At 30.5% G+C, this 14,757-nt stretch overlaps 1 protein-coding gene across 1 annotated transcript; it reads left to right on the forward strand.

The window, feature by feature from the left end:
• Positions 1 to 4,215: 4,215 nt before the first annotated feature.
• LOC114077547 lies at positions 4,216 to 5,691 on the forward strand. Its single transcript, XM_027917650.1, has 2 exons — positions 4,216 to 4,942; positions 5,527 to 5,691. Exons 1-2 carry the CDS (start codon positions 4,295 to 4,297, stop codon positions 5,539 to 5,541), a joined length of 663 nt encoding a protein of 220 aa, XP_027773451.1. The 5' UTR covers positions 4,216 to 4,294; the 3' UTR covers positions 5,542 to 5,691.
• Positions 5,692 to 14,757: the final 9,066 nt, after the last annotated feature.

Consider the following 14,757-nt stretch of genomic DNA (forward strand, 5'->3'; position numbering starts at 1 on the left):
TATATATATATATATATATATATATATATATAGTGATAAATATATAATATAATTTTTTCATCAAAGGAAGTTCATATGATTTTTTACGGATCTAAATTTTCTACTAAATTTCAAAATCTGAAGAAATAATATAAACACATGAATTAGTCAAGAAATAGGGTTCATTCATCGGTAGCCCCCTAAAGTTGACATCAACTTTCACTTAGACACTTGAATTAGATTTCGTTCATTTTAAACACCTCATGTGAACCCCTGATTTATCATTTAACACTTTTTGCTAATATGACATAGTGAGTGTGACCCACTCATTAACCGCGCGTCAGACTCTTTTTTAGCCAATTTTTATTTTATATTTCCTTCTTCTTCCCCATTTTTTCAACCACCATTTTCTCAAGCTTAAACTTCTTCTATGGTGAGATATATTCGATGATGCCAGAAACGAGCAATCTAATTTCAAACGTCAGAGCTTTCCCAAGATTTTCCAAGGATGATGTCCTTCTTCCTCAATTTAATTCGAGGAAAAAAGACTGAAATTTGAAGAAATAAAATGAAATTTAGGGAAAAAGTCACTAGAAAATGAGATAATCTCCTTTCCTTAAAAGAAACTTAACAATGTGATATGAACACGTACACATTTGTATTTTTAGAAATTCATTGGATTTTAGATTTTTTTTTAAAGCAATCTGCATTTATTTGAAAAAATTTGAGTTACACAAGTTCACTAAAAGGGTGTGTGTAGTGAGAAGACCATGAGTTGGATGGGGTGGAATATGCTTCTCCTGAAATTTTTTTAAAGGTGATTTAATCTTTTTTATTATTATTTGGGAAGAAATGTCACAGACTCATCGATCCATTGACCATCTTTTAAAAAAAATAATTGATAGCTTATTATTTAAGAATTATTTTGAACAAAATGACAAGTGTCGTCATTTAATTTCACACTTTACACATTCTTTGCGAGTAGAAAACACTCATCATCATATTTTTGTTGAATGTAAAAAAAGTGTTAAAATGACACATCAAGATCTCATTTAGAGTGTCTAAAATAAACAAAGTCTAGTTCAAATGTTTAAGTGAAAATTGTGCTAACTTTAAGGAATCAGTGATAGAATTGACCTAAAAATATAATATTCCATTAAAAGAGGTTCAAATGAACCCTTAGCATTGAAAAGGCGATGAGCAGTGGGGCAAAAAGAGGTGAAAAAGCTGCATCATTATTTGTTTGTAATGAAAAAAGAAAATGAAATGAATAATTCTTCGAGATGATGAAAAGTAATGGTTATGGGTCCATAAGAATATTTATATATATAGACGGTGCACTCAATGAAGGACATGCCTAAATTCTTCTTGTTTTTAGAGAGTAAGTATGGGTTTGCTTTATTGGGAGTTGAGAGTGGACATGCAATTGCACACCAAACATTTTCATTTGTTATGTTCACAAAAGCATGCATGCGTTTCTCCCAATACCCTCCCTTCACATTGCCTCCACATACAATGCTCAACTTATGGGCGTCTGATCATGCTATTTGAAACTTTCATTAAAATAATATAGGTAAAATATCATTTCAAATTAAATTTTGATAAATATTCTGGTTAAAAAGATTTTTTGTTTTGATGGTATTTATATATAAAATTTGAATAAGGCTTCAATTTTCTAAATGTAGGATTTCATTCCCAATTTTTTTATATTTTACAATAAGTACTTTTATGTTTAGCTTTTTCATATAGTAGACCTACCTAATGGTCCTTCCAATTTAAAGTATAAGAGCACTTTTAGAGTGTGTTTGAATTGGTTTAATAATTGGTCATATTTACTTTTAAATTTATTTTTAATTTTTAAAATTGTTTGACAAATATAAGAAAAAATTAAAATAAATTGAAAATGACTTAAAATAAGTTAGGAAGTGATTGACAAAATAAAAAATAACTTGAAATAAGTACTTAAAACTAGTCAAAAATTAAAAGCACGTGTTCTCCTACTTTTTATTTTTTAATTTAAAAGTTAGTTACAACTTGGGTTGTAGAATCCAAAATGACAAGTCAAATCGAATCGACAAATCGAGTTGAATCAAAAAAATCGACTTGTGGTTTGATTTGATTGATTGATGTTAACAAAAATTCGATCAATCTTGGTTTGATTTTGTATACAAATAATTCTTTATACATAAAAAATATTAATTATAATCTACTTTGTTAATACTCTATATTTTAAATTAGTTTTATAGTTTTCAATGATTAGATATATTACTCGGCTAGTTTTCAATCCATACAATAAAGTTATTAGTTCACAACAGATATAACCATGTTTTTGTTTCCATAAAAAGTAACCAGAAGTCATAAAAATTATGCATTGACTATATAATATAGTTTGTCAAAATTAGAAAGTATATACTCACTATACAATACAACTTACCTATATACACTGATTATATACTATGATACAATCAAAAAGCTGAATATATTTTAACCATATACAAAATATACACCGACAATACAAGAAGGAGGAGGAGAAGATGAAACAGGCAACAACAACAATCATTAGTGGCGAAATTGAAAGGAAGAAAAAAAGAAGCAGAACATCCATTAATGGCAATATTGAAAGAAAGAAAGAACAATATTGGGCCAATATCGTTAATTTTCTAAAGGTAAAATTACGATGCTAAGCAAATTTATGTTATTTAATTACTTATCATAGTTATAGTTTGCTATAATTATCACTTACGACTAACATTATACATTAATTATGTGGGCTGACTACGAGTTTGTATAATTAGTCACATTTGTATATATGTATAATTCGAAAAAATATACAAATACATGATCAATTTACATATACAATTCACCTCTCACCCACTCTCTGTCCTCTCTTGCCCGCCTCTCTCCCAATCTCTCTCATCTCTCTCCTCTCTCTCCCAATCTCACTTGCTTTTTATACAAATGCGTATGTATAATATACAATTATCTAACAATATACATATACCACATCTCTGCCCTCTCTCGCTCACCTCTCTCCTCCTTCTCCCAATCTCGCTCGCATCTCTCCTTTCTCTCTCAATCTCGCTTGCCATATTTACAAATACATATGTATAATATACAATTATCTAACCAATATACATATACAATTCACATCTCTTCCACTTTTTGCCCTCTCTCGCATCTCTCCTCTCTCTCCCAGTCTCACTCGCCTCTCTCCTCTCTATAACATGTAGCCACGAATTTTAATTATCAAACTATAGCTATGTAGAATAATTAGGCTATTTTTTAGTGGTTATATGTGAGAGTTCTTCTTTTATAAATTGGGCTAATTTTGTGTAAACTGACCCTTTTGCATAACTTGTTCTATATAATTTTAAATTTGGGCTTGTAAAGTTTATAATTCTTTTGTTTTGTATTCAGCTTGTTGCAACCTTCGATCTTAGGGAAAAGACATAAATGTTATCAAACTATAACTATGTAGAGTAATTAGGCTATTTTTAGTGGTTATATGTGAAAGTTTCTCTTTTATAAAATTGCGCCAATTTTGTGTAAACTGACCCTTTTACATAACTTGTTCTATATAATTTTAAATCTGGGCTTGTAAAGTTTATAATTCTTTTGTTTTGTATTCAGCTTGTTGCAACCTTCGATCTTAGAGAAAAGACAAAAATTTAACACTGAAGTTGTCTTGAATTTTTAAAAAGACACCTTAATTTTGCAACTGTCCAATTATTCAACTAAACAATTTTGAATAGATATTATTATATCATTTTTCATCCACCTGACATAGAGAGTGGTGTGCACTCTCTCAAAGAGAGTGGTGTGCACTCTCTCAAAGAGAGTGAGCAGCCAATAATAACCAGTATAATTCTATTTTATAAGTATTTTGTTATAAAATATAATTCTATTTTATAAGTATTTTGTTATAAAGTATTTGTATTATAGTGAATGTCTATCATGTGGAGTCCTTTTTAGGATATGATTAAAGAGTCCTCCTACTTGGGGACCAAGTTAGATTTCTCCTATAAATAGAGTGCTCCTCTTCATTGTAAATTCATTCATCAAGAGAAATAACAAGTCTTCTCTTCTTTTCTCTCTAGTTTCTTCTTCTTATTCTATAGTTTTATAACACGTTATCAGCACGAGACTCTAATTTCTCAAAAGTGAAGGTTAGATTTGAAGAATTAATAAAGGTATTATTTATCTTTTGTTTTTAATTTTAATGGTCAATCTTACAAAACTAGAGTTCACTGCCCTCCAAAGTTCGGGCAGGAACTACCTCTCATGGGTGTTGGATGCTGAAATCCACCTTGATGCAATGGGTCTTGGAGACACCATAAAAGAAGAAAATAAGGCATCAAATCAAAACTGTGCACGAGCAATGATATTCTTGCGTCATCATCTTGACGAGATTCTGAAAATCGAATATCTGACAGTTAAGGATCCACTTGTTTTGTGGAAAAACCTAAAAGAAAGATTTGACCACTTGAAGATGGTCATACATCCAAAGGCACGATATGATTGGATGCATCTAAGGCTACAAGACTTTAAGTCTATACATGAGTATAATTCTGCCATGTTCAGAATCACTTCTCAATTGAAATTATGTGGAGAAACGGTTAGTGAGATTGATATGATGGAAAAGACGTTCTCCACTTTCCATGCCTCGAATGTGCTCTTGCAGCAACAATATCGAGAGAAAGGTTTCAAAAAGTATTCTGAACTAATTTCTCATCTTCTTGTGGCCGAGCAAAATAATGATTTATTATTGAAAAATCATGAGAATCGACCTACTGGATCTGAACCACTTCCTGAAGTGAATGAGGCGTACGCCCACCATGCTAGGCGTGGAAAAGGTCGCGGTCCTAATCGTGGACGTGGACGTGGTCGTGGACGTGGACGTGGTCGTGATTATGGTCAAGAACGTAATTCTAATCTTGGCATTAATCATTCATCAAATAAAAAGGAAAAAAGAAAGGATGAGAAACGTGAAGCAACTAGGGAAGGTTGTTTTCGATGTGGTGGAAGAGGTCATTATGCACGTGATTGTCGTACTCCCAAACACTTGGTTGAGCTTTATCAAGAATCACTAAAGAAGAAAGAGAAAAATCCTGAGGCAAATTTTATCTCTGAAAATCAAGTTGACATCACGCACTTGGATGTAGCAGATTTCTTCGCACATCCTGAAGGAAAAATAGATCACTTAATTGGTGATGGTTCTGTGAACATGGAAGAGTGATATTTTTTTTTGTAGTATTTATTAATAAATTTCATGTAATGATAGTTGTTTGCATGAGTATTAGTATTTTAAATTAGTTTAGTCGTTCATTAGCTTGTTCCTTAATTCTTAATAAAATAATATATATTTTTCATTGATTTATTTATATGATTCTAATATGATAGAGTTAGTCAAATACTAAACTTTATCACGTGTTTGTATTATATTAGGTCTTTAACTTGATCTAATGTTAAAAACATGCAGTCTGTTATTAACTAGGATTAAATAATGATTTTATTTTATTTTCCAAACAACTCGTTTTTGACTTAGAGGAAACAATAAATTAAGGCTCAATTTCTAATATTTAATCATTAATTTATTCCTTTGAATATATTGTACCCTTTTGACAACACTAATATTTAATATATATTTATTTTGTGTATGTCATTTCATGTGAAGATATGGATAATTCTAAGAACATATTATCGAAATATGAAGATATTTGTTTGATTGATTCTGGTACAACACATACGATATTCAAAAATAAGAAATATTTTTCTCATTTAAGTATGGGAAAAATAAATGTTACTACAATTTTTGGTAGTACTAATATGATTGAGGGTTTTGGAAGAGCCATTGTAATTTTGCCCAAGGGAACTAAACTCATCATTAATAATGCTATGTTTTCTCCAAAATCTAAGAGAAACTTGTTGAGTTTTAAAGATATCCGTGAAAATGGTTATCATATCCAATCAATGGATGAAATAAATCTTGAATATCTTGGTATCACCAAGTATGTCTCTGGGCAGACATGTGTTATAGAAAAGTTCCATGCTTTATCTTCTGGCTTGTATTGGACAAAAATTAGTGCAATTGAGGCACATTTTATAGTAAATAAGAAGTTTACTGATTCCAATACATTTGTACTTTGGCATGATCGTCTAGGACATCCTGGGTCAATAATGATGAGACGAATTATAGAAAATTCGAATGGACATCCACTAAAAGACCTAAAAGTTCTTTTAAATGGTGAATTTTCTTGTACTGCTTGTTATCAAGGCAAGTTAATTGTGAGACCATCACCAATGAAAGTTAAGATTGAGTCCCCTGCGTTCTTGGAACGTATACATGGGGATATTTGTGGACCTATTCACCCACCTAGTGGGTCATTTAGATATTTTATGGTTCTAATAGATGCGTCTTCTAGATGGTCTCATGTGTGCCTATTGTCATCTCGTAACTTGGCATTTGCAAAATTATTGGCACAAATAATAAGGTTAAGGGCACACTTTCCTGATAATCAGATTAAGTCCATTCGTCTTGATAATGCTGCAGAGTTTTCATCCCAATCATTTAATGATTATTGTTTAGCAATTGGGATAAGAGTTGAACACTCCGTTGCTCATGTTCATACTCAGAATGGTCTCGCTGAATCATTAATTAAACGTTTGCAATTAATAGCAAGACCATTGCTTATGAAAACTAAGTTGCCCACTTCTGTGTGGGGACATGCAATTTTGCATGCTGCAACACTTATTCGTCTCAGACCGACAAGTTATCATAAGGTTTCTCCATTGCAATTGGTTATGGGTCAAGAACCTAATATATCCCATCTAAGAATTTTTGGAAGTGCTGTATATGTGCCTGTGGCACCACCAAACCGCACTAAGATGGGCTCTCAAAGAAGGTTAGGAATATATGTTGGGTTTGAGTCACCCTCCATTATACGCTATCTTGAACCATTGACTGGAGACATGTTTACTGCTAGATTTGCAGATTGTCGGTTTGATGAGACAGTTTTCCCAAAATTAGGGGGAGAGAATAGTGAAATGAAACGAGAAATTTTGTGGAAAAATTTATCATTGTCTCATCTTGATCCATATTCTTCTACTTGCGAACAAGAAGTACAAAAGATTATTCATCTGCAGAAAATTGCAAATCAAATGCCAGACGCATTTACAGATTTGAAAAGGATTACTAAATCACATATTCCTGCAGAGAATGTCCCAATTCGAATTGATGTCCCTAAAGGACCATCCACTAGTGTCATAGCTAATGAGTCAAAAACACACCTAAAGCGTGGTAGACCATTGGGGTCTAAGGATCAAAATCCTAGAAAAAGAAAGATTAAATGTCAAGATGACACTATGAAAGAATCTCATATGGAAGTTCAAAATTTGAATAAGTCTGATATTCATGAAAGAATCAATGAACTTGAAACTCAAGGAAATAATGAACTATCCATAAATTTAAAAGATGTTGAAACTAATATGAATCGATCAGAAATAGTGGTTGATTATGTCTTTGCATATAATGTTGCAACAAATATCATGCAAGATAATGAGGATCATGAACCTCAATCTGTTATAGAATGTCGACAACGAAATGATTGGCCAAAATGGCAAGAAGCAATTCAATCAGAGTTGAATTCACTTGCCAAGCGTGAAGTTTTTGGACCTATAGTTCAAACACCTAATGGTATTAAACCTGTTGGTTACAAATGGATTTTTGTGCGAAAAAGAAATGAGAAAAATGAAATACAAAGGTATAAAGCACGCCTTGTGGCACAAGGATTTTCTCAAAGGCCTGGCGTCGACTATGAAGAGACATACTCACCCGTTATGGATGCAATAACATTGCGTTATCTCATTAGTTTCACAGTCCATGAGCAACTTGGAATGCATTTGATGGATGTGGTTACAGCCTACCTTTATGGATCACTTGATAATGAGATATACATGAAAATTCCTGAAGGATTTGCGATGCCTAAATCATGTAATTCAAAATCTCGAGAAATGTATTCAATTAAATTGCAAAGATCATTATATGGTTTGAAGCAATCTGGGCGCATGTGGTATAACCGTCTTAGTGAGTATTTAATTAAGGAAGGTTATACAAATGATGCAATTTGTCCATGTGTCTTTATAAAGAAAACAATATCGGAATTTGTTGTACTTGCTATTTATGTTGATGACATAAATCTTATTGGAACTCCAATAGAGCTTCAAAAGGCAATTGATTATTTAAAGAATGAATTTGAGATGAAAGATCTGGGAAGAACAAAATTATGTCTTGGTCTGCAAATTGAGCATTTGACAAATGGTATTTTTGTTCATCAATCTGCCTACACAGAAAAAGTGTTGAAAAGATTCTGTATGGATGAAGCGCATCCATTAAGTACTCCGATGGTTGTTCGTTCACTTGATGTGAATAAGGATCCATTCCGACCTCAAGAAAAGGATGAAGAAATTCTTGGTTCTGAAGTACCATATCTTAGTGCAATTGGTGCACTAATGTATCTTGCTAATACTACAAGGCCTGATATAGCTTTTGCTGTTAACTTGTTAGCAAGGTATAGTTCTGCTCCTACTAGGAGACATTGGAATGGGATCAAACACATTTTGCGATATCTTAAAGGGACAACTGATATGGGCTTATTTTATTCTGTTAATTGTAGCCCAAATCTTGTTGGTTATGCTGATGCAGGATATTTATCTGATCCACACAAAGCTCGATCCCAAACAGGCTATGTGTTTATATGTGGGGGGACTGCTATATCTTGGAGATCTACAAAGCAGTCCATCGTAGCCACTTCATCTAATCATGCTGAAATAATAGCTATTCATGAAGCAAGTAGAGAATGTGTGTGGTTAAGGTCTATGATACATCTCATTCGAGAGAAATGTGGTTTGAAATGTGATAAAGTACCCACCACTTTATATGAAGATAATGCAGCATGCATAGCACAACTTAAGGGAGGATTCATAAAAGGAGATAGAACAAAGCACATTTCACCGAAGCTTTTCTATACACATGAACTTCAAAAGAATGGTGATATAAATGTGCAACAGATTCGTTCAAGTGACAATGTGGCTGATCTATTTACCAAGTCTCTACCAACTGCAACTTTCAAGAAGATGGTGCACAAGCTTGGAATGCGAAGATTCAAGTCTCTGGATTAATGTTCTCATTAGGGGGAGTGAATACGCGCTGTACTCTTTTTCCCTTACGAGGTTTTGTCCCACTGGGTTTTCCTTGTAAGGTTTTTAATAAGGCAGCCTAGATGCGTATTAATAGATATGTGTACTCTTTTCCTTTACTAGAGTTTTTCTTTTCTTAAAGTTTTTTTTAGTAAGGTTTTTGACGAGGCATATCATCTATGAATTAGACATTCAGGGGGAGTGTTATAAAGTATTTGTATTATAGTGAATGTCTATCATGTGGAGTCCTTTTTAGGATATGATTAAAGAGTCTTCCTACTTGGGGACCAAGTTAGATTTCTCCTATAAATAGAGTGCTCCTCTTCATTGTAAATTCATTCATCAAGAGAAATAACAAGTCTTCTCTTCTTTTCTCTCTAGTTTCTTCTTCTTATTCTATAGTTTTATAACATTTTCTTATTTTTCTTGTTATTTTAATTCTTTTTCCTTTTTATTTTTTTTTCTTTCTTCTTTCTTTTTAAAAAATTCATTGTTATCTCCATCCATTAAAGCTTCTTATTTTCAAAGTCACCATTTTTACAACTTCACATTCCTTTTTTTACTCTCTTTAATTTTAAAACTTTATTTAAATATTTTCTTACATTTCGAAGAATTTAATAAACCCATTAAACTTCAAGATGATTAGGAAGTATCATATAAATTTTTTATTAGATTTCAATTAAGTTCTTTTAATTTTTAGGGAATTGATTGATTCTTTAAAATTATCATTTCTAGTTTTGAATTTATATGAAAATGAGTAGTTTATGATATTTTCAAAATTTTAAATTTTCTTAGAAAATAATTAATTTTGATATCAATAATTCAAAAAAAATCTAAAAATAGTATGAATTCTATAACGAATTTGACCGGAGAAGAAGAAGAAAAGAAAACAAAAAAATGGGAGCAGAGCTCAATTGACATGGAATGTGAGAGCTGAAGATAAAAAAAAGGAGGAATGAATCACCTGAAAATGTGATGTGGGAGATGAATTGAAATTTAAAACAAAATTAAAAGTCAAAAAGTAACAGACAGAGAGAAGTAATGTAAAAAAAATAAAGAAAAAACTTAAAATAAATAAATAAAATTTAAATAAAATTAACACGTGTCATGTAATGATTGATGTGTGAATACACTTATTTTTTAAAATTCGGGCCTGATAAAAAAATGATGTAATAATATATGTTCAAAATTGTTCAGTGGTGTAATAAGACAACTGCAAAGTTAAGGTGTCTTTTATAAATCAAAACAACATAAATGGTGATTTTATGTCTTTTTTCTCAATCTTATAAATTTACACATTGAATATTGATATTTCAATGGAAGTTTTTTTATATTTATGTTAACTTTTTAAAAGAAGTTTCATCATTTAACATTTTAAGTTCTAGTCTATCACGCATATAAGTGAAAAATATTTGATCTCTTTTTTTAATTATTATATAACTAAAATAAAAGTTTATAAAAAGTGACCAAAATCGAAGCCAAAAACATCAATTTTATATTGGTTTGATTTGAATTTTGGTCTATAAAAATTTAATAAATCGGCATAATTATTTTAGTTATTTTTTTTAATGAAAAATCAAACAAAACGACCTATGTACACCCTAGTTACCACCACAGCTCTATCTATTCTGCTACAATATAAAACTCGTATTAGCACTTTATCTCAAAACTTAAGATTCTATTCTCAAATTTCACATATAAAATCATAGCCACCATATATAGAAATGTACAAAAAGCACTATAAAAAAATCGTAGAAAGATACCTAAAAATCAACCTTAGGTTTCTAAAATATAGGTCACTTCTTTTGTTAGAGACTTCACGAGATCGTAAAAAAGTGACCTCACGAGGTTGCCAACTATTTTTTTGAATTTTTCCAAAAAGAAACATTACGAGGTTTGTATATTCCTATATTTTTTCACAAAAAACATAAGGTCCCTAAATAATAAACTAAGTGACGTCATGAAGTTCTGAAAAATGAAATTACAAACAACAAACCAAACAAGGTCTTTTTACTGCATTCCTTAAAAAATAAATAGTAGAAAAGAGATTTCATGATTTTTTTTTGGGCACATTCTGGAAAATCAAAATGCATAATGTAGCGATCTCATGAGTTCTTTTTTTTTTAATTAAATATTGGTAGCTAATGGTTGTTTATGCAGCTCTCCACCTGCCATTTTAATTCAATTAAAAATATATACGTTTTGATTGGTTAAATCAAGAGTTCGAAGCCTAAATGGTATAAAATATTAATAAAAATTTCAAAACGGTATATAAAATTTTATATTAATCAAAATGGTAAAATCGCTGGAACAACAACGATTTACTCCACCGGAAAAAGCAAAATCACTGCTACTGCAGTGATTTTGTAAAATGTGATTTTTTAAAAAAAAATTCAAATCGCTACCACGGCAGCGATTTTTTTTAAATTTTTTTTTGTTTGAAAATCGCTGCCTTTGGCAGCGACATACATTTTTAATTTTTTTTTTGTTTGAAAATCGCAGCGATTTTTAATTTTGTTTTAATTTTTTTTTAAAATCTCTGCCTAGGCAGCGATTTTCATTTTAAAAATTTTTTTTAAAGAAAATCGCTGCCTTTTCAATTTTTTTTTAAAAAGTTTTTTTTTTAAAATCGCTACGATTTTTAATTTTTTTATTTTATTTTTTTAAAAAAATATAAGTCAGCTGCCAAAGGCAAACAATTTTTTTTTAAAAAAAATGTAAGTCGCTGCCACAGGGAGCGATTTTCAAACAATTTTTTTTAAAAAAAAATTGAAAATCGCTGCCCGGGCAGCGATTTAAAAAAAAAGAATTTTTTTAAAAAAATAAAATTAAAAATCATTGAATTTTTTTTTAAAAAAAATCACATTTTGCAAAATCGCTGCTACTGCAGCGATTTTGCTTTTTCTGGTGGAGTAAATCGCTGTTGTTCCAGCGATTTTGCCGTTTTGGTTAATATAAAATTTTTATATACCATTTTGGAATTTTTGTTAATATTTTATACCCTTTAGGCTCCGAACTCGCTAAATCAAGTTTAAAAAAGCTACACACAATCAATCAAACCACAACAAATATATTTACTAACACTTTGTTTGGATCATTTTTACCCATTGTTTCATAATATATTGTATTGTATTGTACTATATTGTACTATATTGCATTGTAGATGCAACGTTTGGCTAGATTATATTGTTTGTTGTTAAGTAACATTTTAATTGTTTGGTTTGATTGTATCGTACTGCTTAAATATCCTTAATTATTCTAGGGTAAGAGGTTTGACTAGATTTAAATAATTAAGGTAAAGGGTAAAATAGTATTTTAAAATATTATGTAAAGATATAATTGAAAAAAGAAATTAACAATGGGAACACACCAAATTGGTTGTTCCATAAAATAGAGGTTTTCATTGTTACGTAACAATGAAATTTTACAATACAATACAATACATTTTAAGTACAATCAAAACAATCATTGTATGTATAGTAACAATACAATACAATACAATACAATACAATGGATAACAATGATGCAAACATAGTGTAAATATCCTCTAATCAATATATACCACATGAAAATCAAACTATAAAGTAGTTCAAATTTGAACAAAAAAGCATATATCGAAGTCATACATTATACAATTGGATTTCAAACTATTTTAAAATTATAAGCATTCACAAAATTAATCTTAGAACCCACCATAAAGTACATAATTTAGATTATCTATTACAACTTTAAATTTTAATAATACCGAAGTGTGTTTGCCACATGATCCTCATCATCACGATCAATGTTGGGATCATTTACCAAACCTATTTATCTAATTGTGCCTTAATCTCCGTATACTCTATGTCCCTCTACCTAGTCTGCGAGGCTTCGACTTGGCTAGATAGCTCATTTATTATTATGTCTTCTTTTACAATAGATTTTTATTTTTATTTTTACACATAAAAGTTTAAAGATCACTTTTTCCTATTATTTTTGTAAATGGTCTAGCTAGGTTGTGTAATAAGGAATAGAATGAAGCAGCACAATTGGCCAAGACCAAATTCTCAAATCTCAATTGCCATCAATATATTACAAAATAGAGTTCCCTCATGATTTAATACTTTATTACATAGTCAACCCTAAAAAATATGGTACACTAACATTAATTCATCAACTATTTGATGGATTTTAGGATTTGCAGTGTAAAACTCCTCAAAATGCTATTCCTCACTTAAGTTTATTGGTGAAATTAAAATTGAACCCCTTCAAAAGTTTGTCCAAATTGCCAATTAGGTGGTGCAACATTTTAGCTTCTAATAGTCCTTCCATCACTTGAAATGAAAGACTTTGGCCTTTCAGATAAGAATTGCTTTGCTAATTTTGAAACCAATTTCTTTGCATTCCAGACCCTGACCCCTTAATAGAGACTAAATTAACATCTCCAGCATCAAAACTAAGTTAAAGTAATTTTAAACCTTTTTTGTTGCAGGGCACCCTGTTCAATACCATCAACAAACTTCATATCAGTCAATTATATACTCCCTCCGTTTGGAATTATTTCTCATGTTGCGCTTATCGAACAATTTGACTAATTTTTAAAGGTAAATTGGATCACATTAATTTGATATTTTAAACAAAAAAATTAGATATTCTAAAACAATATGAAAAGTACTATAAAATACAATTTTTTGCATATTAATATGATTAAAAAATACATCTTAAAATGTTAGTCAAGGTTTTTATAGTTTGACTCTGAAAATAGAAACAATGACAAACAATACGGACGGAGGGAATATATTTATATCTATATATGTCTATATTCTATATTACCTTATACTACAACAAACACAACTTTTAGCGGCATTAAATATTGATACTAATAAAGAGTGCTAAAGTCTTTACCAGCATTAGTTAAGTGTTATTAGAAACAATTTCGCTAAATGCTTTAGGAACATACATAAAGAGTGACAATTGCCACTAATAATACATATTTAGCGGCAATTAAGAATTAAATTTCGCTAATGGTCATTTTTGTTGTAGTGTTAAAAACATGAATAAATTACTATAATATTCCTAACTTTGTTTGTAACTTTAATGAGTTGTGATTTTTCCAAAGATTTGTGACTCTTCGAAATAGTTGTGACTTTTCCAAAGAATTGTGAATTCTTGGAAAGGTTATGACCTTTTAGATAAAACACAAATAACACTTGCTCATACTACCCTTTATTGACTATAAATAGAGGGGCTTCCTCTCATTTTTTAACCACGATTCTCCTTCTCCTTCTCCTTCTCCTTCTCCTTCTCCTTCTCCTTCTCCTTCTTCTTCTTCTTCTTCTTCTTCTTCTTGTACTCTAAAAATTTAGTGTCAAATTCATTGTTGTTGAGTGAGTTCGAAGTTTAGCAGATATGAGGTATCACTATTCTGATGCAGTGAATTGTTTATCATAAGAATGTATAATCCTTAACCTCGGGTACTTGAGGAAAATAATTGTGATGATACAAAAGTTATTCTTTCTTAGTATACACAACAATATGTAATGCTCCATTATATGAAGTTAACATGATTTAGTCTAAACTCATTTGTTTTTGTTAAGAATTTCT

The sequence above is a fragment of the Solanum pennellii genome, chromosome 6 (assembly GCF_001406875.1).
Source record: "Solanum pennellii chromosome 6, SPENNV200".
In the NCBI taxonomy this organism is placed as follows: Eukaryota; Viridiplantae; Streptophyta; class Magnoliopsida; order Solanales; family Solanaceae; genus Solanum; species Solanum pennellii.